Source organism: Leptodactylus fuscus, chromosome 4 (genome assembly GCF_031893055.1).
Source record: "Leptodactylus fuscus isolate aLepFus1 chromosome 4, aLepFus1.hap2, whole genome shotgun sequence".
In the NCBI taxonomy this organism is placed as follows: domain Eukaryota; kingdom Metazoa; phylum Chordata; class Amphibia; order Anura; family Leptodactylidae; genus Leptodactylus; species Leptodactylus fuscus.
The window spans coordinates 171,802,872-171,829,721 of NC_134268.1; the positions used below are offsets into that span (position 1 = coordinate 171,802,872).

The following is a 26,850-nucleotide window of genomic DNA, read 5'->3' on the forward strand; positions in this document are numbered from 1 at the left end:
TCTGAAAACAAAGATTGTTCAACATAGTTGTTCAGGGGAAGGATACAAAACGTTGTCTCAGAGATTTAACCTGTCAGTTTCCACTGTGAGGAACATAGTAAGGAAATGGAAGACCACAGGGACAGTTCTTGTTAAGCCCAGAAGTGGCAGGCCAAGAAAAATATCAGAAAGGCAGAGAAGAAGAATGGTGAGAACAGTCAAGGACAATCCACAGACCACCTCCAAAGAGCTGCAGCATCATCTTGCTGCAGATGGTGTCACTGTGCATCGGTCAACTATACAGCGCACTTTGCACAAATAGAAGCTGTATGGGAGAGTGATGAGAAAGAAGCCGTTTCTGCACGTACGCCACAAATAGAGTTGCCTGAGGTATGAAAAAGCACATTTGGACAAGGCAGCTTCATTTTGGAAACAAAAATTGAGTTGTTTGGTTATAAAAAAAAGGCGTTATGCATGGCGTCCAAAAAGAAACAGCATTCCAAGAAAAACACTTGCTACCCACTGTAAAATTTGGTGGAGGTTCCATCATGCTTTGGGGCTGTGTGGCCAATGCCGGCACCGGGAATCTTGTTAAAGTTGAGGGTGGCATGGATTCCACTCAGTATCAGCAGATTCTTGAGAATAATGTTCAAGAATCAGTGACGAAGTTGAAGTTATGCCGGGGATGGATATTTCAGTAAGACAATGATCCAAAACACCGCTCCAAATCCTCAGGCATTCATGCAGAGGAACAATTACAATGTTCTGGAATGGCCATCCCAGTCCCCAGACCTGAATATCATTGAACATCTGTGGGATGATTTGAAGCGGGCTGTCCATGCTCGGCGACCATCTAACTTAACTGAACTTGAATTGTTTGTCCAAAATACCTTTATCCAGGATCCAGGAACTGATTAAAAGCTACAGGAAGCGACTAGAGGCTGTTATCTTTGCAAAAGGAGGATGTACTAAATATTAATGTCACTTTTCTGTTGAGGTGCCCATACTTTTGCACCGGTCAAATTTTGGTTTAATGCATATTGCGCATTTTCTGTTAGTACAATAAACCTCATTTCAATCCTGAAATATTACTGTGTCCATCAGTTATTAGATATATCAAACTGAAATGGCTGTTGCAAATACCAAAATATTTAGAACTAAAAATGATTAAGATTAATAGGGGTGCCCAAACTTTTTCATAGGACTGTATATATATATATATAGAAGTCTATGGAGTCTAGGTTAGGTGCAGGAAGTAAAGGAGATAACCGCTACAGCCAGAAGCATAACTTCAAACTCCTGGGTCTAATGGAAATTCTGGGTCCAGTGCCAGGTAGTGACTGCTACTTCGGCATACCCCATAGCTACGAACTTGGCTACAGCTGAATACAAATGTTCTACTCATATGAATACAGGCCACTGTCTCTCTATGTTTGTCCTACAAGGTCCTAGGTCTGTTTCTGAGTGTGAGAGAGCAGGTGCAGAACATGGCAGCTAGGGGGAATGAAAACTACAACTACAACATGCAGAAAGGAATAGTACTAAAAACTACATAGCGGCTTATTCTGAAAGGTCAAAAAGAATGACAAGCACGCTTTAACCAACTTAGTCACCTCTAATTTAAGGCAAGACATATATTTGTGCCTCTATCTGTTACATTTCTATATGATGACATAATAAAGACAAGTATACAAGGCAGTCCCCTCTCCCAAAAATCCCAAAAATATAAAGAAAGTGCAAAAAATGCAAACAAGACAAAAAATATGCTACAAAAATGCAAACAAGACCAGGGTCGGACTGGGGTGTCTAGGGCCCACCAGTGGAATTGTTTCTAGGGGCCCACCACCAGGAACCTGCAAACCAGCGATACCGAGACAGGGCAGCTAAAGGTAATACCATCTCGGGAGCCATGCTGCTCACCCGCCATACAATGTGCAACAACATACTACCTAAACCCACTGCTATACTCTGTATGGAAAGTGATCAGCATGGCTCCTAGAAATGTTACCATTACCTGTAGCCAGGCTGTCCTGGAAGAGCTGATCTGCAGAGGTCCAGGCTGTTGTATCATCACAGATGTAATACTGATGGCCTATCCTAAGGACAGACCATCAACATTATAAAGATGGATAAATCCTTTAAAGATTTGTCTAGGAATTGGATCAACCCATGTGCCTGATGGAAGGTGTAAAATAAAAAAATAAATAAAAAACTCCTTCACCTGTCCCCATTGCTCCATTGTCCGCCGCCAGTGTCCATTTAGTCTTGTGCCGGCACCTCCTTGCTGGGAGTCCTGCACCTCATGGGACCACTGAAACCAATTAGATACAGGATTTCCAGAAATAAGGCCATGAGACTGAACAGACACAGGCAGGAGGATAACGGGGTGCTGGGGACAAAAGCTCAATGAAAAATACTGCTCCTTTTTAAAGAGGACCTTTCACCATTTGGGGCACATGTGGATGAATACACTGTTAGAAAGGTGTTTATGTCAGTCAATCAGTAACACCCTTCCTCACAGTAGCGTCTATTGCGCTGTACTGTGTGAGGGGGCTTTGCTTACCACCTAGTGATGACGCTGAGCAGTGAGGAACGCTTCCGATCTCACAGTACAGTGCAATAGGTGCAGCTGGGAAGAAGAACGTTCCTTGACTGACTGTCAGAAATGCCCTTCTGACAGTGAAGAGCTATGGTACCGGGACCGATAGCTCTTTACTGGGGGCACAGAACAGGAAAGCTGCACTGAATTCAGCGCACTGTCGGCTTTCTAGCGGTATATAAAACCGCATGTGCCCCAGGAGGTAAAAGGTCCTCTGTAACATCTCAATATACTGTACATCACACTAAAAGGATAAGACCTAACACAGCGTCCGACAGCCAAAAAGCGCTACGGGATGAAGATTCATCTTGATACTTAGTAAGTGATAAACAATGATAAGAAGTAAGTCATTGGAATGGGATGACAACAGGCCCTATATAACTCAAGGCAATTTGTGAAGAAATCCAACTATAAAACCAGAGAAACTACTAACAACATTCACATATCAAACATCAAGTGGTATCCATATGTGCACAAGTTCTGCAGGCAGAATCAGTCCCAACATCTTCAGACAGTACACAGTGTCTTGTGTGTTTTCCCTTCCTTATGATCACACTGCTTCTACTGTTATAAGGGCTATAATATTTTTCTTGATAACAGTTGTATGTCTTCATGAATTCTCAGATGGGATATTTTATTTTAAAACATGAATAAACTTTTGACTTTTCCAGAACTAGTACAACTCATTTTTTTTTAAAACAACTACTATATAGTTAGACTTTTCTATATTAAATTGTTCAAAATGTTCATCTTATCTTTTATCTCTGTTCACTATATACTGTTCCATTTAGGTCTGACAATATGCAATGGGGTCCTCAATTCCAGAAGTCTAAATACAATTCTAACCCCCACACGGCGCCATATTTGTAGCTCACACTGCCTTAGGGCTTATTCACATGATAGCAATATTATAAAGTAGTGCTTCAAATACCAAAGGTGTAGGATCTTGGGGTTGGCCTGTAATGGTGGTGGACTGTAGTAAGCGGAGCTCCGAATCCGTTGGACATCAAGGGGACAGGCATTGAGATACTCAAGTACCTGGGTGTGGTCCTCAAAAATAAGTTGGACTGGGCTAATCACATGGATGCGCTGCATGGAAAGGGCCACAGCATGCTCTACCTTTGGAGTCCAGGGAGCACTTCTTAGGGTCTTTTTCATCTCTGTGGTAGTATCAGCCATCTACTTCAGAGTGGCCTGCTGGGGGAGTAGCATACCAGCCAGAGACGGAAATAGACTTGACAGGCTGGTTAGAAGGGCCAACTCTGTCCTGGGGAGCCCCCCGGACCCAGTACAGGTGGTTTGTGACAGAAGCTACTGTCCGTGGTGAGCTCCATGCTGGAGAAAAACTCCCATCCCATGTATGAGACTGTAATAGCACTGAGCAGTACTGTCAGTGACCGACTGCTGCACCCCAAGTGTAAGAAGGAGCGTTATTGAAGATCCTTCCTCCCAACCATGGTCAGGCTGTAATCAGACTAAGCGAAGATCACTCCACACATAGAACTAAATGATCCTCAAGTCTTTCTTTTTAGTTGCTATGGTTCCTAGTATCTTTTCAATCTTCTATGAGCTTCTTTTCTTGTGATATATTACTGTATTATTATGCTGCTGTAACACACTGAATTTCCCCATGGTGGAACTATTAAAGGATTATCTTATCTTATCTCATATAGTAAACTGTGATGTGCTTAAATAACGTCAAATCAAAAGGCACAAAATCACAACCAGCATAGACAAGACCTGAATTATATCAAGGAAACAAAATGCTTTCCTACTTTCTTGGAAAAATGAGGTCAGCCACCACAACCACTATGCTATAATACTGCCCATAGAGGGGATTGGGAGGATTTACTGGGTATACATGCCCCCCAGTAAATCATGAGAGTTCAGTGGTGCTAGCGTTCACATATTCATAGGTATTCTATTAGTGGGCTGAAGCAGGTATCCATTACGCAGTCACTCTAAAGCTATATTCACAGTGAATAATGGCTATTAAAAAAATGGACATCACAAATGTCATTATTCACTGTGAATTAAATTAAATGTCAGTGAATGGGGCTAATCACATCATCATTATTTTGACAGTCCATTGTCAATGACTGTCAAAATTTAGGTCATGTCCTAGTTTTGGCCTTGTTTGCAGATCCCGTCCTTAAACTGTAATACATGGGGATCCGTAAAAATAGATTCCCTTTGGGTGCAAGGCGGCCATGAAGAATGAATGATTTTCATGGCCGTTTGACACCTTTGAAAGTTTATTTAATCTCGTCCACACATTGAAGAAAAAATTCTGTAGGATATTCAGTGGAGTGTGTTTTGAAAAAAACACTGCAGATCAATTTTACCTGTGTAAATGCTGTATTCAATGGGGAAAACCATTGACTTCTATAGGGTGAAGAAAAAAACAGAACACAAAACATACTGGAAGGAATTTCCTGATAATGATCATGCAACTTTTCTGGTGCAAAAGCAGCACATTTTTGGTAAGTGGAACTTTGCACCTAAAATACACCAAAACTGTGCTACTTCCTCCATTTTCCGAAGTGTCCATAACTTTTTTAGAAAAAGTGGTGGAGCAGAGAGGAAATCATAGCAGTCAGAGGTGGGAACCTGATTTATCATGTATATCCAAAAAAGAGAAAAAGACATGACCCACACATCCCAGTCTTATACATTGATCTCAGCAAATTCTACAATACTGAACATGAGGTTCTTAGTATACATATTGATCAAGGTGTATAAGCCCATTAGCCATTTCACGGCGACCTCTTTATAGTCCATACACTACTGGATGCGGTGCTGCACAGTGACCGCCACAACCGCAACATGGCGCCTGCAGAGGGAGCGACCCAGTGGTCTGGCAACACCCCTCCCACCAGACCAAGCCCCCAGGCTCTGGGTTGCACCGCAAACAGGAACCACAGCACTACAGCAGCAGCAGACACCATGCCGCACCGCACCATGTGAACAGATCTCAAAAATTTACCATGTTGCTCAAGTTAGAAGACTGAGAGCTAGTAGGGAACCTGATTTACCATATCTCATGTCATAAAACTGGGATGATATATACCTAAAATATATGGCTCGCGTTTCAATTTTGATCCAAGGTGCTTCATAAATTGCTTCACAAGAGGTCAAAGCCTCTTAATGGCACCTTGCGCCATTAGGGAAAAGAATTATGACTGGAGTAGGTAAAATGGAAACCTTGTGCTAAAATAGAATATGCAATGTGAAAATTTAAAAAATTGCATTTACTTCTACAGAAATTTCTACTATGTTTTCACTATGTGTGGTCTTTACATTAGAGATACTCTCCACACTACTGATGGGTGTCCTGAATCACTAACTGAAGTTTTTTCTCTTTCTTTGTAGTATTTTTTTTATCTTCTATTCTGAGCTTTGTACTTGTTTTTTCTAGTATTATTATTGTATTATCCATGCTGCTGTAACGCATGGAATTTCCCCATGGTGGGACTATTAAAGGATTATCTTATCTTATGTTATCTTGGAACTTCTCTAGCCTAAGTGGGGTATTTAAAATGGTATTTCTAAACCAGAATCTCAATTTAAAGGGGTTTTCCAAAATAAAGATAGAGACAATTAAAAGTTAAATGTTTTTGCATATATAGATAATTAAAAATGTTGCTGAATTTTAAAGATTTTCTCTAACCATCTTAGTAGTGACAGTCTGTTGTCTTGATAGGTTGCCAATGGATATAGTAATAAATGCAGAAATTTTCTATGGTCTGGCACTTGTCAGAAACCCCGTCAGGATTTCCTTATTGTGGACGGATTTCAGGCAGGGATAACCTGGCCAGAGTAAGGAAATCATGGCGGGGTTTCTGACAAGTACCAGACCATACAGAGTTCCTGCCTTCGTGGTCATATTTATTGCCAACCGATCAAGACAACAGACGGTCACCACTAAGAGGATTAGAGAACATCTTTAATACTGTATATAATGTTTAAGGACATATATATATATATATATATATATATATATATATATATATAAACTTTTCCACGTCTATAAATTTATATACGTTTATGTTCATGGGAAACCCCTTTAAGCTGAAGCATTCGATTTCAGAAGTGTTACGAGAACTATAAGAACGCACTCATATTCTCAGGATCATTAACCCTTGTGTGATCCGCATTCTGGGTCTAGTCTTCTTTATTTCACATGCACTAGACTCACACTCTGGGAAATATTCTGTCTCAAAATGCATACGTTTCACGAACGAGAAAGCATATCTCCTATTCTAACCTTACGTAAAAGATAACCATTGGATAAATCAGTGGCTCAGGCATGATTGTGGATTTGCTGTTATTTCTATCGCTTATGTCCTATCGGCTAATTGCATTATTTATCTTATCAACTTTCCCCGGATTCCATTCCCAGCTGATCAGCAGCAACAGCGCCTGTATTGTCTGGAATAGGGGGAAATAATAATGCTGGCAAATGAGAACAAGCCTGATAAGATGTATAGTTATGGCTAACCAAATAGCTATATCTAAACCGTCTAAATATTATCACACCTCTAAGGCAAGATCCTGGGAAGGCAAAGTGAGGAAAATCCTTGTGTAGTACTCTTCGAACTGATGTCACATGCAAGGCAAGGACATCACAAGGAGGAGTCAGATTACTGTAAGAATGGGCAGTGCAGTGTGCAGGCAGAGTAAGTGCTAGATGAGACAGGGGATTGGAACAGGGATAAGACTGTGCAGACAGCACTCATCCTAAACACAAGAAGCACTCATCATCACTGTTGCAGTGCTGGGTTCATTTCCACCTATTGAGGAATGAGAGCTCCCTGCTTCACATGACAGGCTGGAGTTAATGCAGAATACACAGCAGCAGGGTTGTGATTGGAATGAGAAACATTATGTATTTTGGTAAGTGCCTTCTCCTCATTGTGCTTTAACTTGTCCTTCCAAAGCAGCTGTTTAGACATATGCATAATCTATTCTTTGTGTCTAGTGCAGTTCAAGTGCTTGTCTCCTTCCCTCTGTATCTCTTAAACATGCATTGATTTGCAATGATTCCACTTAGCAGTCCCAATGACTGTCTCAATGAACTTAGGCTGCGTTTTGTTTAACCCTAACTTGGGAAACAAAAAGTTGTCACAGTTCAATGTGTCATTTGTTAATTGCCTTATGTTCCCCATAGTCACTATACTGCAGAGGAAGAGAGTTCCTTTAAGAAGAAGGTTACAAGCACAGTCATAAAATACATTACTTGTTATAATAAGTCCTTAGAGGGCTCACTGCTTTTTATATAATGTGCTTGGAAGGAGTTTGGTTTCATGTTAGTTCTGAAATAGCTGAACAGAATGGTACAGTACCTGCTTGTAGGCAACATGCTGTAATATTCTGCTGCCTGCTATCAGCTGGATTCTAGCACTATATTACTCAAGACTGCACTGTAAGATGTCATGTAATAATACATATACTGTATACTACACTGCTCACATACAAGGGTGATATGTAATTTAATAATACACATATTGTATACTACACTGCTCATATACAAGGGTGAGATGCCATGTAATAATACACATACTGTATACTACATTGCTCACCTATAGGGATGAGATGTCATTTAATGCACATACTGTATACTACACTGCTCATATACAAGGGTGAGATGCCATGTAATAATACACATACTGTATACTACACTGCTCACCTATAGGGTTGAGATGTCATTTAATAATGCACATGCTATATACTATACTGCTTACTTAGAAGGATGAGATGTCATATAATAATATGTATACTATATACTACACTGCTCACATACAAGGGTAATATGTCATTTAATAATACACATATTGTATACTACACTGCTCATATACAAGGATGAGATGCCATGTAATAATACACATACTGTATATTACACTGCTCACCTATAGGGTTGAGATGTCATTTAATAATACACATGCTATGTACTATACTGCTTACTAAGAAGGATGAGATGTCATATAATAATACGTATACTATGTACTACACTGCTCACATACAAGGGTGATATGTCATTTAATACCTATATTGTATGCTACACTGCTCACATACAAGGGTGATATGTCATTTAATAATACACATATTTTATACTACACTGCTCATATACAAGGGTGAGATGTCATATAATAATTCTCATACTGTGTACTACTCTGCTCATATACAAAGATGATATGTCATATAATAATACACATACTGTATACTACACTGCTCACATACAAGGGGTCCAACACAGGTTCTAATTAATATGCTTCACGTGCCCATAACCCTTATATATATTATTTCTAACTTGTTTCCCTAATACTGAACCTTCATGTGACTTTGATGCTGAAAATATTTGTTTTCTATGAAAAACAGAACTTCGTTATATGAAGCATGGTCATGTTTTCACTCAATAAGCAACATATGGTGAACAGTGATGTATTTGTGGAGAGAAAAAAAAAGTGAACCACAAAAAAAAAAAAAAAGGAACAGTCATATTGTATTTCAATATAATTAACATAGATAAAGTCAATGCAAACTTCTGAACCTTGGTACATTGTGTAGCTTATAAATTCAGAATGGGAACAATGTGCCAATAACATTGAGTACATAATAATCGTAATGTATATATAATATATATATATATATATATGAAACAAGAATTTTCTATGAGAGCTTGGGTTAGTATTTTACCTACAGTATATACCGCTTTTTTACTTTTTTATTTGGGATACCTGGGATACTGACAGTCCATATTATCACATTATTATCTGATAAGTTCTGTACCACTTTAGAAAAACAAACAAACAAACAAAAAAAAACCTGGTAGGACTGTTAATATACTGTAATATACTCATAAATACAAAACACATTGCATTTGTTTTATAGATTTGCTCTATTTTATTTCATAGATCTTGCCTATTATAAAAGTGGGTTGATGGAACATAATAGAACTCTATACAGTATGTGACATAGCTAAGAGTGTCAAAAGATTAAGTTGAGAGTATTCACTCTGAAAGCTAGCATGAGTCAATTGTGCCACGCAGTGTCATACTTAACAATACTATTATATAGCAGGCTTGGAGCTTGTAAATTATCTAATTCAGCAGCTGAAGCAATAGGCACCCGGTAAACACCACTGAGAGGAACCATCAATTGTATCTTCTCTAGGAAAACATCATGTTCCTGCATTGTGCAGAAATGCCATGTCCTTTACAATTATTTGCAAATAGGATTTTACGCACATTTCTAATGACTGGCTCTACAACCATGTGTTCCTTAAGAACAAGAGAACAATAAAAAAAAAAGGGGGACTTGGGATGTTTTGTATGGCAAGCAGTAGCATCAGAAGGTATACCGTACAAAAGGACTTGGAAATATATTTATGATGGAATTTTCTTAATAGCACGGAGGAATGTGAGTCACTGAAGGGCAAATGAAGGGTGGATTGAAGCATTCACACCCTGCTGTTTTGAGCCCATCGCGTAAAGATCCATCATGAAGTATATATCTTCTAATTGTCACATTTCACAGTCTTCACTAGCATCCTCCAGCAATTATTTCTGAATGCTGTCAAGAATTATAGTACAGGTTCTATAAGACACGTATAAAGCAGAATGGACGGTACATTTTATAATTAACTAATGGTATGGGAGTCTATGCCAAACTCATATACAGAGATCGCTGAACTGCACATCATGAATCAATTTTCTTAATATCACTTCCTTCACTAGAGCACCTTCCACAGGTCACATCAACATTGCTTGCCATGATGATAAATATCGGAAGAGTTGTCCATAAACTATAGTTTAACCCCTCGACAGCCAGGTATGTAAACAGAGTGAGCCTAAACTATAGCAATCGTTTAAATGTGCAGACCCATTGATAGTCCAAAATCTAACCTTTTATAGAGTACCTTGTATCACTGTCATTGCTACAGTTCCCATAAAGGAAAACCAAAAAAACAAGTCGGTGTAAACATTCTTAATAGAACAGTAAAACCAGCTTATGTTTTGCTGTCACAAGTCTTATAGCAGACATAAAGTGTAATGCCACTTTTCCCATTGTAGATTGTTCTCCTCCAAGTAATGGAACCACTAGGAAGATTCACGTTTACGGTTTTACGGTGTACTGATTTATGGACTATAAGTGTTACACCTTTAAAAGCCAAGGTTTAAGTTAGGACACTTTATTAAAGTTGTCAGATGGTGATGGACTCTGGATCCAAACATGTAACTAGATCTATGGATTTGTGGCTTGTTTTTCTTTCACCTGGGAGATATTCCCAACATTATGAGACATTTTTGTTTCCTCATCCATAAAATTCAGAGAATTTCTGTTCTTATCGCAGATGGGAGTTGTTTCTTATAGCATTAATGATATATTTGTTACTGGAGGCCATGGGGAACTGTTGATAAATAGAAGATCTTGAGTTTGTAGAACTCCCTTGTCTGATATTTCCGCCGATTTACTGGAATATATTTCCTTTAAAGAATGAATACAGATTTTCTAAAGGAAGTATTTTCATTTATTTTCCATTCTACGGTTTTAGTGAAAATAACTTGAAACTGACAAGACTCATATATTTCATACTGAGTTCAACTTGTTTGGTAGCGTTTTTCTAACATATTTGCTGCATTAATATTACTATGAAGGATAGATTCACTTCCTATGATTCAAATTGTTTCTGTTTCCTCCAATAAATTGCCCAGGATTAGTTGTGTCCATAGGCAGAACCTGGTGTTGCAGCTCAGCCATATTCAATTGAATGTGGTCGAGAGACAACACCAGACACAGTCCATAGAAAAAGAGTGTCGCTATTCCTGGAAAAAAGTAGACTCTTCTTTCTGGATAACCCCTTAAAGTGCATGCATTTTAGAAACACTTAAGTGATTTTTTTTTTATTCTGTATGCACATATTCCCTAATATATGTATATATGTTACCTTATTTAGTTATTGCTTTCTATCTGAATACTTGTTTTATGCAGGGTCTTGTGACTCTCACTTTGACACACTTACCCCCATGTCCGCCCACCTGGTCTCCACTCTATTCCCTAAAGAAACTTCATAAGGGACGGCTTCCCAGCGGTCAGTTTTAAAACCCATTTATTTGAATTGGTCTAAAAGCCAAACCACCGGCGTCCGTATGCAGTCTCTCTGTAGGGAAATGGTTTTTTTGGGGGGCCGGACACAAAGTCATGCAAGTCAACTTTGTGAGGCTTTGAAACGCTGCATATAGGCACCGGTGGTTTGCTTTTAAAACCCATTCAAAGGAATAGGTTTTAAAACTGACCACCAAGAAGCCATCTCCTATGCAGTTGCTCTGGGGTATAGGAAAGAGACCCAGTGGGCGGACATGGGCGCAAGCTACTGAAGTGCAGGCAGTTCCTATTACACCGCTATAATGAAGGAGCTCATAGCTCATCCTTCCTATCTATAAAGTTATAGTCTCTTATATTAGGAGAATATAGAGAGAAGGATAATTCCACTGCCCCTTCCCAGCAGGTAGATATAGTACAGTCTCTAGCTGCCCATGTGATACTATGCCGATGCATCATGGGATTGATAACAGAACTAAGGGAAAGAGGGAAAGCCAAACTGGTGTCAGATCAGTAGCTGAGGAGAAGCAGTGGTATGAATACAGTATGTATGGATAAAGCCTGGAATATGACTGATAATTGGTGACTGGTGCAGGATTGGGAAAGGTGTTTTTGTTTCTTTAAAGAAGATTTTTGGGGTTGGTCATAGTTGTGACTTCCATAAATGTATGTTAGCTTGCTACAGTCATGTATACAATTTTCACTATATTTTATTAATTTAATAGCATATTTTGTAATAAACCATTGTTACAGTTCTCCCCACTGCTGCCTTGTATTAGAATATTGCTACAAACACTCCCTCCTCCATGACCTGCATGAACTCTCCGCTGCACTCTCAGTAATGTGAATAAAGTCCCAGCTCTTGTTCACTTCTCTATGTCTGCTCCTGAATGGCTTTGTCAGCCTGTTGTACATGATCTGCAAGCTGTATGTAGGCAGTCAGCAAAAGATTACACAAACAAGACCCTGTGCTTATAGAATTACCAAAAGTTGGAATATACATTAGAGTAACGTCATCTGAACCTACAGGTGTCACTCCAGCCAGTGACCATCTAATATGTCTGGGTACCTTGTTACTCCGGCTAGATTCCCATCTCCTCACTGAACAGACAGGGTTGTTTGCCAAACTAGATGTGCTTGTGTATGAAACGTTCAAGAGGAAATACAAGTTTTTGGCAGTAGCCCTGTATGGTCATCTTTAGCTGGCATTTCTTTAAAGGGTTAAAAGGGTATGTTCTGACTATAAAAATATATGACATACTCCAAGATATGTTATAAATCTTTTATTTATAAGGATGAAATGTCCGGGGTATATATAGGGTCTATGGAAGCTATGGAAATAATAACGCAAACTGTTTCAATTTTATGTAAGGAAAACATTTATTTCTATTGGCACTGTCTTCTTCTGATCTTCTGATGATAATCTAAGACTAATAATCTAAGTTTATAACCTAAGTTTTAGGTGATAAAAGTCCCATGTTAAGTACTTAAAGGGGTTATTTGGCTGTAAACATTGATGGCCATTGCTTAAGATAGACCATCAATTTTAGAACAGTGGGGAGGTAACTGTTGACACTCCCACAGATCAGCTGTTTCCCAGAGCCTGCAGCTCCAGGTATTGTTTGCATGGGTTGCTGTGCTGCTCACTCTGTACTTTTAGTTGGGTACAGCATTGCTCTTATGCTTCAATGGGACACCAGTTCCAATAACCTCCGCTGCTAAAGACTCAGCATCCAACCTGTGAACAATGCCAAAAGTTGTGCACTTCAGAAAATAGCTGATCTGCGCTGGTCCCAACAGTCTTAAGGATAGGCCATCAGTTTTTCAAAGCTAAATAAACCCTTTAAAGAGTTTTTGTTTTCCCACCTACCCTACACCATTTTCTGGAGAATCATCGATAATCAGAAGGTGACAGCACCAGCTTTGTTCATATATTTCAGGAGTCAGAATCATGGACACAAGTGATCATCTCTCCAATCTCTGTCTGAATTTGGTGTCTGGTAGCCCGCTTGGGTATTAGATTAGAAATCAGGGGACCTTAGTTTTTCTGATTGGTGAAAGTCTCAGAGATGGGACCATTATAGCTTAATTATTCATGGCATATTATGTGAGTATGTTTTAACTGTCTATGGAGGGAAAACCACTTCAAGCTCCCCATGCACCTGAAAGTTGTTTGCTTGGTTGGCTATTGTGCACTCTACCCTAGCCTAGTAAATCAGTATAATATATGGCCATAGATAATGAATCCTGTGTTTCATAGGTCCTTAAAATGTAGAGTCTTACCAGTCTGATTTAATCAAAATGACATATGTTATATATGGGAAAATTGCCTACTTACTTGTATAAACTCGAAAGTCGATGACTCCCCCAATAAGGGTGATGGTTTTACTGCAACTTTTAAGAAACAGGCAAATTAATTTTTATAGAAGTTTTTTTTCTTTTTTTGTTTCTGTCCAAAGTGCAATGATTCTTCTCTACTTTGAACACTTGGCAAGCACAATAGGATTGCAGCAGCTGTAATGAAGTTAAAGTATTTGGAATTTTTATTTTATCTTTTTACAAGCTTATCATAGTCTCATGTTGCAGACATTAGAATATAAACACAATGAAGACTTAGCCACATTTTTCTTCAACTTGGTTTTCTAAAGAAGGTAGAATAAGGTTATTGAGTGGGAAGATTCAATTAAAGGGTCATTTTGCCTTAAAACCAAAAAGTTCTCATGTTAATACCAATATCACAGCTCAGCGTCATCCTTTGCTTTACAAACTTTCCATCTGAAAATATACAAGGGAAGTTCTGGTTATAGGTTTCATAAAATAAAATAAAGGGCCTGGTTTCAACAAATGAATAGACCATGGTGAGAAAAGTCAAGACATAACAGAAGCAGCTTTACTTACCTATAAGATCAGGTGCCACCACTTTGGTTTTCTTGATCTCCACAATGACATCACATGAAAAAACACTGACTACTGCAAACAGTCCCTGGACTCTGTGATTCACCTCTCATTCGTGTGTGCAGACATGATACCAGTCCTGAAGTCTATGGAAGAGAACGTAAAAGTTAATGCTGTTTTTGTTACTATATGGCATTTCCCACCATTGACAAGTTTTTGGTTTAAGTGAACAACCCCTTTAAGTAAGCTTAACTGCAGTTTAATTTGGAATAATCCATTGAAAATAATGATGTTTAGACTAAACCCCATATTTATCAAGCTCCTCGTTATTTTCTGGACATTCTTGAAAGTGCTGTGGTTTGCAGCTTGTGTTAGTTCAGTAACTTTGTTATATACTTTATTTACTTGCATCGCTGTTACATAGGAACTCTGCATATTAAATAAGCACTGTTGTTAAAAAAAAAAAAAAAACTTTGCATACATGAATGGTAGAGGTTATTGTTAGAAATTTTGTCATTTTGCTCTTATGCTGGGTTCACACCAGCATTCGGCACTCCGTTCTCAGGCATGCAGAAAACGGAAACTTGTCATGCCGTGTCCGGCCGTGAGCGCCAGTGCCCGTTTTATGCTCTCCGCAGCGAAACTGTTTTTTTTTTACACCGGACATAGAGTAGTGCATGTCCGACTCTGTGTCCGGTTTAAAAAAAAACGGTTTAGCTGCGGAGAGCATAAAACGCTCACTGGTGCTCACGGCCGGACACTTTTCAAACCCATTCAAATTAATGGGATTCAAACATGCCTACAGGTTTCTGTCTCCTGCCCTGTTTTGTGCAGGAAACGGAAACCTGCATAACGGACTCCCGGGCTTCAGATGTGAACGAGCCCTGATCAGGCTGTTTCTTTCATCCCCCTCCTCTGCTAAAATTTGACTGTGAAAATGACAGCAGGTCACATGACTCCTTTCTATTGAAGGTTATGGAGAGGGAAGGAAGGAGCAGGAAAGGTAGGACATAAGCAGAAGGCCAGGCTTGAGCTGGTTTTAGCAATGAAGAGAGACTTCAATCACAACCAAAACGTGTTATTCCCATTTGTACAATTCAGTATTTCTCTGTGTATGTCCCGTACTAGAGTTATAGAGCAGACCTAGTGTGGACAGTGTGTGGCTGTTAGTCTTCACCCAACAGCTCAAAGAGGACTGCAATATTCAGATACAGCATGTAGAGGGCGGTAACCGCTAAAAACTGCAGAATATAAGAACTCTAATGATCGAAAATAGTGTTACTCCACATGTACACACAACATCTAAGGCCTCGTTTACATCTGCATCAGTAATCTGTTCGGGGGAGTCTGCATGGGGACCTCCCCGAATGGACTACTGAATGCATTTGCGAGCGGTGTGCAGTGAAAGCACACGGATCCCCATAGACTATAATGGGGTCTGTGTGCTTGCCATGAGATCTCCGCAGGGTACATGCAGACAGGAAAGTACTTCACAATCTACTTTCCTACTTTCACAGGGACCCCATTATAGTCTATGGGTTCCATGTGCTTTCACTGCACACCACTTGCAAATGTGTTCGGTAGTTCATTTGGGGGGTCACCATGCAGACTTCCCGAACGGATTACCAAACGCAGATATGAACCAATAGTTATCCAGAAAAGTCAAATACAAAAACATATATTCCTTCAGCATTACATTTTTGTATGGATATAAATCCTCAGATTTTGAGATTATTTAGTGCTCAGTAGAGCTGAGAAAATCATTAAATGGTATCTTTACTATTGTTGTTCCAAAATGCAAATCAGTCTGTTTTGCTGAGAAACTTAAACGAATAGTGAAGATGCATTTTTATGTCAAAGTAGAATCTTGAGAAAATCAACTTTTAATCTGTTTGCAGGCTGTCACCATGATCATAATATGTGTTCGGCTAGATGCTTCATTTGGGGAACAGATAGACAGTATATTGTTCTGCATTCTTCAAATAATCTTTTTGTAGCAATTGTTGTTTTGCAGATGTGAGACATTCTAGTTGTTTGTTCTTGAAAATATTTGCTTAAAGAAGACATTTCATGGATTTGGGCACATGCGGTGATATATGCCGCTGGAAAGCCAACAGTGCGCTGAATTCATTGCACTGTCGGTTTTCCCGATCTGTGTCCCCGATCTGTGTCCCGGGTGGAGAGCTATCGGTGCCTGTACTATAGCTCTTCACAGTCAGAAAGGCGTTTCTGACACTCTGTCAGGAACATCCTTCTGCACAGCAGCGCCTATAGCGCTGTGCTGTGTGAGCAGGGAGGAACGCCTCCCTCCCCTCCTGATAATACTCGTATATGGACAAGTACTGTGAGCAGAGGGAGGGGGCGTTCCTCCCCGCTCACACAGCACAGCTCTATAGGCGCTGCTGTGCAGAAGGACGTTCCTAACAGAGTGTCAGAAACACGTTTCTGACTGTGAAGAGCTATGGTACAGGCACCAATAGCTCTCCACCCGGGACACAGATCGGGAAAACCGACAGTGCGATGAATTCAGCGCACTGTTGGCTTTCCAGCGGTATATAACACCACATGTGCCCAAATCCATGAAAGGTCCTCTTTAAATTACAATACACCTAGTAGCTCTTAGGCCTGGTTCACATCTTCTTTTGGTAATCCATTCGAGGAGTCCGCATGGATACCAAACGTATATGAAAAAACACGGACCCCATAGACTGTAATGTGTGCGTTCTGCGCAGTGTCTGCATGGAACATGCGGACAGAAAAGTAGTTCATGATCTTTCATGTCCGCATGACTCGTGCAGACAACACACGGAAACTACACGGACCCCTTTATAGTGTATGGGGTCTGTGTACTTTCACTGCATACCGCTTGCCAATGCATTCATTATTCCGTTGGGGGGGAGTCCTCATGCAGACTCCCTGAACAGATTATCGAATGCAGATGTGAACCAGGCCTTAGATATGTGATAGACTTATTGAGTATTTTCATATCATTGCCGTTTCTGTAAGAGATCTATATGGTTGAGGTATAGTATGACATTTGTGTTAGATAGTCCTTCAAAAGCAGTAAGGTTTCTTTTCCAAAAAAGTTTCATCCAAACAGTTGTGACTTTCTATTTGATCTCAAATTGAGTTACCTAATGCAACCTCTCATGAAATCAATTCAATATAATGTAGCTACATACTAACCAAAGCATTGGAAGACGGCGATTCACATCTGACGCCAACCCCCCTTTGTGCACACATAGGATAGTTAGTATATTTTTAGGGGTTAACTTATTAGGAGTTCATGTTGTTCTGAGAAAGGTTGCATGAATTGTTACACACATATCTGGAAGTGTGCGGCTAAGAGGACAGGTGAGGAAGGACCTGCACCTTAAGCATGATCTTGCATTCTACTTTGTGAAAGCTCATGACTTTTAGGGTGCATGCACACTGAGTAACGCCGGGCGTGTATGAGAGCCGTACACGCCGGCATTACAGCAGACTGCCGAACACTTCCCATTCACTTCAATGGGAGCGCTCGTAACAGCGGCGTTTATGAGCGCTCCCATTGAAGTGAATGGGAAGTGTTCGGCAGCCCTGCTGTAACGCCGGCGTGTACGGCTCTCATACACGCCCGGCGTTACGTAGTGTGCATGCACCCTTAGGGTGCATTCACACGGAGTAAAATGGAGTGTAATTTGGAGCGTTTACGGAGCATATACGGAGCGTTTACGGAGCATTTACGTAAACGCTCCGTAAATGCTCCGTATATGCTCCGTAAACGCTCCAAATTACACTCCATTTTACTCCGTGTGAATGCACCCTTAGGGTACTGTACTCGAGGATGTATGCACCTGGGAGTTTCCATTCAGTTGCATTACCAACAATAAGGGATGGATTTATGCAAATGTTATCCATACATTGTGAAAGAAATCCAGAGCAGAAATTAAATATGGTGCGGACTTTAAATCTGCAACATGTCAATTTATACTTCAGATTTTCAACATGAATTTTAACTTTTCCAATAGACTGGAAACAATCTATGGCAAATCTGGCTAAAAATCATGATAAATCTATGATAAATCCATAGATAGATAGATAGATAGATAGATAGATAGATAGATAGATAGATAGGCTTCTATTGACTCTGTTGCTTTTGGACTCTGCTTTTGTGCTAACATTCTCTTATACTGATAATTGTCTCTGTAGTGAGATTCTTTTGTACTGTTATAGGGCTGAATGCCAAGATTATATGGGCTTTGTGCCATATGCTTCTATTTTACTATATTGTACTAAAATGTGTGCCAAGATTCTGTTGTGCTATAGTCGGATGCATTTATGTTTCTTTTTCTTCACAGAACTTTAAAGGGCACCTACCACTTTAATACCATTGCCAAGCCATCCAAGCGTTATAATCTGCTATAATTTAATAGAAATTGTAAATTATACAATGTAACTGTTAAGTATGAAGAATCCCACTTATTAAAAGTTTACTATATAATTATTAATTAAGAAGTCCTCCAGAAAACGAATTCATTCTTTCTTTTAAGTGACTACGTAGTGCTTAAATATACTTACACTGTTGGTTTGTGGGCACCAGTATAGTCTCTGTTTCTTAAGTCTTCCTTATATTTCCTCTTAGCTGGCCATGTTTAGCTATGTGTGTCACAAGATGACCAAATTCTCAACTAGCATAATTTCATGATTTTCTGCCATGAGATGTTCCTTGTAGATGTTTCCAAGTCTGACCACCGAGTGGTTGGTGAGTTTGCTTCATTATTGTGTTGAATTGGTTTAATTAGAATTGGAGTCCATTACCAAATTCAAGCTAAGATAACAATGGACACCTCTGTTCCTTCTTATTCTACATGGCACACTTCACGCGGAGGTTGATTTGTTTCATCATGACAGTCTTTATACTTTCTGCAACTCTCAGTTTTCCTACAGTGAAGACCAGGGAATCCCTTAGACTTTGTATCTTAGTTTGCTACTTATTTGACATTTTCATTTTACTTTAGTGAGGTTAGTGACCAATAGAGATGAGCGAGTAATTAAATACTCGATATTCAATATTCGTTTTGAGTAGCCCCTTAATATTCGACTACTCGAATCGAATATCGAATCCTAGTATACTCTATGGGGGAAAAATGCTCGTTTCAGGGGTAGGTAACATTCGATCAAACTTAACTTACCAAGTCCACGAGTGAGTCGGGCTGGATTCTCCGAGAAGTCTTCTCCACGCAGCATCCCCGCGTTGTCATCTGGCAATGAATTCACTATGCTAGGCATCGGGCCTGGGCAGAGACAACTGCGCATGCCCGCACTACAAGAAAATGGCCGCTTACAGTCAAAGCGGCCATTTTCTTGTAGCACGGGCATGCGCAGTCGGCTCTGCCCATACCCGATGCCTAGCAGAGTGAATTCAGAGCCGGAAGACGCCGCGGGGACGCAGCAAGGAGAAGACTTCTAAAGGTAGGAGAAGAACCAGCGTTGATTTGCCAACTGTATAGCATTCGGCCAATCAACGCTGGTTCTGCATCAAATTTTTCCATTCGAATAGTGGATGGTACTCGATCGAATACGAGTATTTCGAATACCATAGTATTTGATCGAATACCTACTCGATCGAGTACTACTCGCTCATCTCTAGTGACCAACTATGATTGTAAAAAGGGGATGTCTTCATGTCTTTAATTCCCTTCTTGACTTTTCCTATAACCCAATGTCAACTCAGTTTTATACAATTCCTCTTCTTTGAAGTCCAGAATGTGTCATTCTTTCCCTTTCCTCATTGGTTTGAGATCAATCATGCAAGATCAACAGCTTTGAGAAATAACATTTGGTTTATGGTGCTTTCACATCCGTGTCCTCTAATCCATTCTTCTGGTCCATCGTAGAACCATAAGAATGGATTTACAATAAAGAAGGATACATCCAATTAAAGACAATAACGGAACTTATTGGATCCCATTGACTATAATAAGGTCAACCAAGTATCCATTTTCTTTCTCCATGACATTGGTGGATGAAAAACTTATGTGTGTTGTTCCATGATCTTAGACTATGTGCCGGATGGACTCCAATGCAGATGTGAATGTAGCCTTAGTCTGGTGACTCAAAAATATATTTTTCCCAAAGCTGGTCATCTTACACCATCCATGGTGGTATATCATTCTTGAGCCTAAAGAAAAAGTAAAGGAGGATATGACTGTATGTCCCAAAATGGAGGATTCCACTACAAGTGGTTAATATTTACTTCTTTGGAGCATAGTAGAAGTTATTCCGTTTTTCTCACAAACTTTAAATGTGTTTGCATAAGAATATGGATTATTTTGCAGTAAAAGCAAAAAAAAATTCTTTAATACATGCATATATTATTTTCTATACTTTGCACCTTTGTACTCGTAAATCTCATGAGAAAACATTAAGAATGAATCATTTAAAGAACTGCCAAACCTTAAAGTGGTCTCTGAGATATTCGAAGCTTCATTTATTTTTTTAAAATATGCTAATTACCTATCTTTCTTGAAGTCTCGCATATGTACTTTAAGGAAAATTGCTGACAAAAAATATAAGCTAGTATGCCGGCGCATTCGTTAAAAGTCATGATTTTGCTGTGTCTTTGTAATATCGGATAACAAATTCATTCATGTGCATTCCTTACTGTTTTTTCCCTGCAGATAACTTGTTTGTGTTCTTCTTTTTTCTGTACTGGTACATTTGGGTCAGTAACACCTCAAATATTTTGAAAGCCAATAACTCGTCACCACAGGAGCCTGTGAATGTGTTTAACTATGTGGACAGTGGTAGATGGGAGAAGGTTACATATAAATGGGACATGGTGACCCACAGACATATTCCACCGTAACTGAGGTGATAGACATCAAAATTGACTTCATCCAGTGTGAACTTTGAGGATTTAATTGGATTGTGGAAGCTCGGGACTTGCGTATAAAATGTACAAATAACTAAAATAAATTCTATTGGATTAGACAGCGTTTTACATTTACAAATACGTTACGTAGTATGTGTTTAGAATTCATAGTACTTAGAGGAATGCAGAAAAAAATCTTTTAATAATTCAGTTTACAAAATAACCAGCATATCTTAAAGACTATACACACTTTTGCAACCATCAGTGATAATCTTGGTTTCAATGGGCAATAACTTTGACAATTTTTACATAAATCAATAGGACAGCCAATTATTAAAAACCTATATTACAGATATACTGTAGCAAATGATAGTTACAAGGGTTATTCGGGATGGATTAAAGGGATCCTACCATTGGATGCCCTTTTTTTCTGACTAACACATAGGAATATTCTTCTCCTACCTTTAGATGTTCTCTCCGTGCCGCCGTTTGGTAGAAATCTGGGTTTTCTTTGGTATGCAAATAAGTTCTCTTGCAGCAATGGGGGTGTCCCCAATGCTGCGAGAGAACTCTCCAGCGCCGCCTCCATCTTATTCTGGAACGGCCTCTCCCTGTGTCTTCTTCTGTCCTGGGTTTCAATATTCTAGGCATGCGCAGTCTGCTCTGCCATCGGGCTTTGGGCAGAGCCGACTGCGCATGCCCACGGCCACAAAAAAATCGCTGTTTACACCAGCTTACTGTGTATGTGGCCACAAGAAGTTGACCGCTTACACAGCTTACTGTGTAAGCGGCCACTTTCTTGTAGCCGCAGGCATGCGCAGTTGGCTCTGCCTGAGGCCCGATGGCAGAGCTGACTATACATGCTTAGGAGATTAAAACCCTGGTTGCTCCATCTCCTTCCCCTTCTCCTGACTGCACAGGTGATTACACAGTTATGGGAACTGGCTGATTATACTAAAACTATCCCCCATATGCGGTAATTACTTGGAGGAAGGAATACATAGAGTTGCCGATAGTTGATGCCAATCACATGACATAAGGTCAGTACCAGACCAGAACCCCTGGTCCAGCATGAAGAATTGTTGGACAAGGTTACCTTCACAGATAACCCGTTTAACTTGGTATCCTACCATTAACTAAAATACAGTTAATAGGTTATAAAAAAAAAAAGGCATTTCATAAAAAAACACAGACAGAACCTCATAGGGCAGCAGAATAAATGGAATTTTGTAGGTGTTTACAATTACCCACAAATATCTTATACAGTACAGTATGTATTTGTAAAACTGTATTAGATTCTCCTTCCAAGAGCTATGTAATATATATATATATATATATATATATATATATATATATATATATATATGTATATATATTATACAGTATTATAGAAAAAAAATGTCATTTAGGTGTCAAATGTGTTGGGAAGCATAAACATACAACAGGTCTAGCAAGTAGGAATATGAAGGTGTCTGGTAACAGAATGTTTTTCTGGTACTGATTAAAAGATGTGTAGTCCGTGGTATGTTTAAAAGTTAATAAAGTGGCAACTTTTTGCTTCATCAGGTAGAAACAGCAATGGAAATAACTTAATTACACAAGCTTATAAATAGAGGCCTTCAATAACCAACCAAGAAGGTGACTGGGTCATAGATTGAGAGGTGGTTCTTGAAATATGCCATAAAAACACAAATAAAAATAAAAATACTTTGTATAGTATACGTAAAAAGTCATATGTATAGATGTTATTAATTTGAATCTGAAAAATATGTAATGTGGCCCCTACTTTCCATATGATATCTATAATACTGATCTCTTCCTATGTTGTACAGATTCTCCAGGACCCAGTTTAAATAGCTATCTCTGCACCCCCTATAGCTGTGCCCCTGAATGTTACCTATTAGAACTATTTTTTGTGACTACTGTGACAATTGTGTGACTATTATGGATATAAATACATGTAGAATTAAAGAGGATCTACTGTGAGGAAGGGCATTCCTGACTGACTGTCAGAAACGCCCTTCTGACAGTGAAGAGCTACGGTATCGGCACCGATAGCTCTTCACCGGGGGCACAGAACGTGAAAGCCGAGAGTCGTTTTTTTAGCGGTATATAAAACCGCATGTGCCCAAGGAAGTGAATGGTCCTCTTTATGAAATTAAAGGCAATTTGACAAAACGATTTGGAACACTAAACAACCCATACGTCCTTATGGACCCGGACCTCAGTATCCCAAATCACCTTGTTACAATGCTATCTGTCCCCAAATTAAAAATAAAAAAAATCTATACTTAACTAATGGCTGTAGCTCTGGCATATACATAGTTGTTCAGAGAAACTAGCGGAGGCCACCTTGGCGATAGCGTAAATGCGCCGGACATCAGGTACATGCACAGTGAAGCCGGTTTCTATGTCTTTTTAATGCAGTCACAGACAGCACAACAAAAGGTATCATTTGGGACCGTAAACCCCAAATCTATAAGGACCTGTGGGTAGTTTAGTGTTCCAATCGAACCTGACAGGTTCCCTTTCAAGAGTATGCTTAATTGAAAATGAAAAAGAATGCAATTAATTATTTATTAGCAATATGCACACAATTAATGATATTAAATCTCTACCCTCATTAATATGTAGCAAACAGTTATCCTAAAATATTTGCTCGCAGAAGGAAGCTGACAAGTTTTATTTTTCTTGGCCTGCTGTATTTTGAATTTAGAATAAAATTTTTGACTAAACAGTCCCATTGGAGCGCAGTAATAAAATCTGCAGACAGGTAAAATACCGCACATCATATTTTGCTTCCCATTTTTTTTACTGTTACCGTTTTGCTTTATTGTGTGAATATAAATTATAAATGGAAATGTTGATTCTTTTTTTTTCCCAAAATTTTTTAATTTTCTTTCTACATTTCACAAACAATTCTACACAATGACTTAATATATTGATACTTGGCAAAAAGTAATATTTTGTTTTTGTAGATTATTTTATTACTGCTTTTTGGAGGTTAAACATCAAGACAGATTGCCAAAGCCTGTTATTATTTGTGTGCATTTACAAACACTTGAGGGAAATCATAGGTGGGAGGCAATTATCCATGTTTTATGGAAAAGAAAGATGAAAACGCATAACTGTGCCTGGCTTAAAACAAAGCAATGAAGGCACACAAAGAGAAAAATAACATTTGTGTGTGGGTTTATTTTAGAATATGAGCATGGCACATTGCGCTTAATTTGTTGCTTATGGCTTGTCTGTGTTGTTCCCTGATAACATATGTGTTTATATAAGCACTTTCAATACACATGCCTGGCTTATATCATATAGAATTCATCTGTTTTTACAAAGTGTCAGTTTAATTTTTTTTGTGATTTTCTATAAATACATCAGGATTGTATGGATAGTTGATAATACAACATACAGCATCAACTGCTTCATTTACTGTAGGAGACACATAGAAATCACTGTGACAAAATGAGTCTATATTATGTGTAACTTGGAGACATATAGATCTGCAGAAGAGCTTTATACTCCAAAACAACATGATGCTTTTAGTTAAAACCTTGTTAGTTTAGAAAAAAACAAAAAAAAAAGTCACAAGTGGCTACATGCTAGTGCTGTTTAACTAGTTTGGGTTTATTACAATTTTTGCAAAATTTTGGGTACTACTACTAAGGTAGGAGATTCCCACAATACTAACTAAGGGAAGAAATTCCCACAATTCTATCTAAGGGAGGAGATTCTCATTACCTACTTAACCAAGACAGCTTACTGCCAAAACTAATGTCTTGCACAGACGTGCACCATTTGGAATTGAGGCTAGAGCACCAGGCTGCCAAACCTGCCTCCTTAAATGGAGGGAAGGCGGGCCTGAACAGCCAGCCCAGGTGCCCAAGCCAGGTACTCATAGGCTGATATCACTGTCAGTCAGAAGACTGACCACGCCCAAAGGTTGCAAGGGAATTAACCCCTGCTATGCTGGACTCCCAGCAACAAGGAGGGAATGACAGTGTGTTACAGCACCACAACAGAGGAATGGGCTAAGACCCGACCCCCTGGCCGCATCTTCCACACTGTCCTAACAGTATGATGGCATTGACACCTCTAATGTAACAGTTGAGGACCAATCACAGGCCTCTAGGGGTCAAAGCAGATGGTGGATGGCCCAGGAAAAGTACCGGAACCCCAGAGGATAGTGCTGCAGAGACCATGAAAGATGGGTAATTTTTTTTAAAAAAATGTATGCACTTTCCTTGCCCTCCACTTATTATACTGAAGAGACCCCCAGAGTAGGGATGTGCAATTAATAAGTAAATTAATGAATTGATTGATTTGCCAATTCAAATAACTATAATTCTGATTTTCATTAGAATCTCCTAATCATTGTTGGCCCTGCTTCAGAACCTGATACTTTCTATACAAGTTTTGACATCTAACTGCAAACCATGATCAAAAATGTATATACTGTAGTCAGTAGTTGGGTTCCTTCTCACTATTCTAGATAAATTAATTTTTTTAGTTTACTCAACAAAATCCTGAAAATCATCATTAAAAAAATCAAGAATCATGGTTGAAAAAATTAAGATGATATTTTTAGGCAAAAAACTTATAGTTTCAGTTCAAACCAAACTTCTGAATTTTTCCGGCGGATATACACAATGCAAATCTTACACAGATCACACACTGTACAAACACTTAAAGGGGTTTTCCACCCTCCCTCGTGGTTTTTCATACTGATAACCTATCTTTTGGACATCCCGGTATATAACATGCTGTCTCCAGATTGTACTGCATCTTCAAGTGACAGGTCCCCATTCAGTAAGAACGTCTTTCTTATCATCCACTTATTCCCATAAATATCATCCACTTATTTCCATAAATCATACAATAGACACGGTCAGTACAGATGTCATATACATTGGAAGTACTAACAAGACAAAACAGAGCTATTATTTGCTTTTCCATATTTGCCATTTTGGATGTTTATTGCCTTCCCGTGTGAAAAGCTCTGTAAAATGTGTTTGCATTGTAGAGGTTACAGTTGTTATTACTATCTGATTACAATGGAAATAGTCAATGTTTTCCTGTAGTTAAAGGGTATGTTCACTTTTCAACACCATTTTACAGTTTACATTTTGTTTTGACCCTTTACTTACATTATGTAACTCCTAAGTGACATCATATATTATAGTCCAAAGGTGTGTTTACACTTCTGAAATTTCTCGACATCCATTACCGGCTCAAGGGTTCCTTAGAGAAAAGTAGTTCTTAAGAAAAAAGTTTTCAAAAACTAATTTCTTATCATCTGTTTCTGGAAGCCAGCAGAACTGTAAATTCAGCTCTAGGTTATAACCCAGGACGATTGCAATACTAAAGCTCAAGACCAACATAGGGTACATCAAAAACCACTCATAGGTGAAATGAA

The 26,850-nt window shown here is 39.0% G+C and overlaps 1 protein-coding gene across 2 annotated transcripts in view; it reads left to right on the plus strand.

Annotated features, from left to right (window-relative positions):
• Positions 1 to 7,144: 7,144 nt before the first annotated feature.
• Positions 7,145 to 26,850, plus strand: part of ZNF385D (zinc finger protein 385D) — a 246,336-nt gene continuing 226,630 nt past the window's right edge. For both annotated transcript variants that reach the window (XM_075271384.1, XM_075271385.1), the window contains exon 1: positions 7,145 to 7,474. In XM_075271384.1, coding sequence (XP_075127485.1) covers positions 7,453 to 7,474 — 22 coding nt within the window. In that variant the 5' untranslated portion in view covers positions 7,145 to 7,452. The remainder of the gene's footprint in view (positions 7,475 to 26,850) is intronic.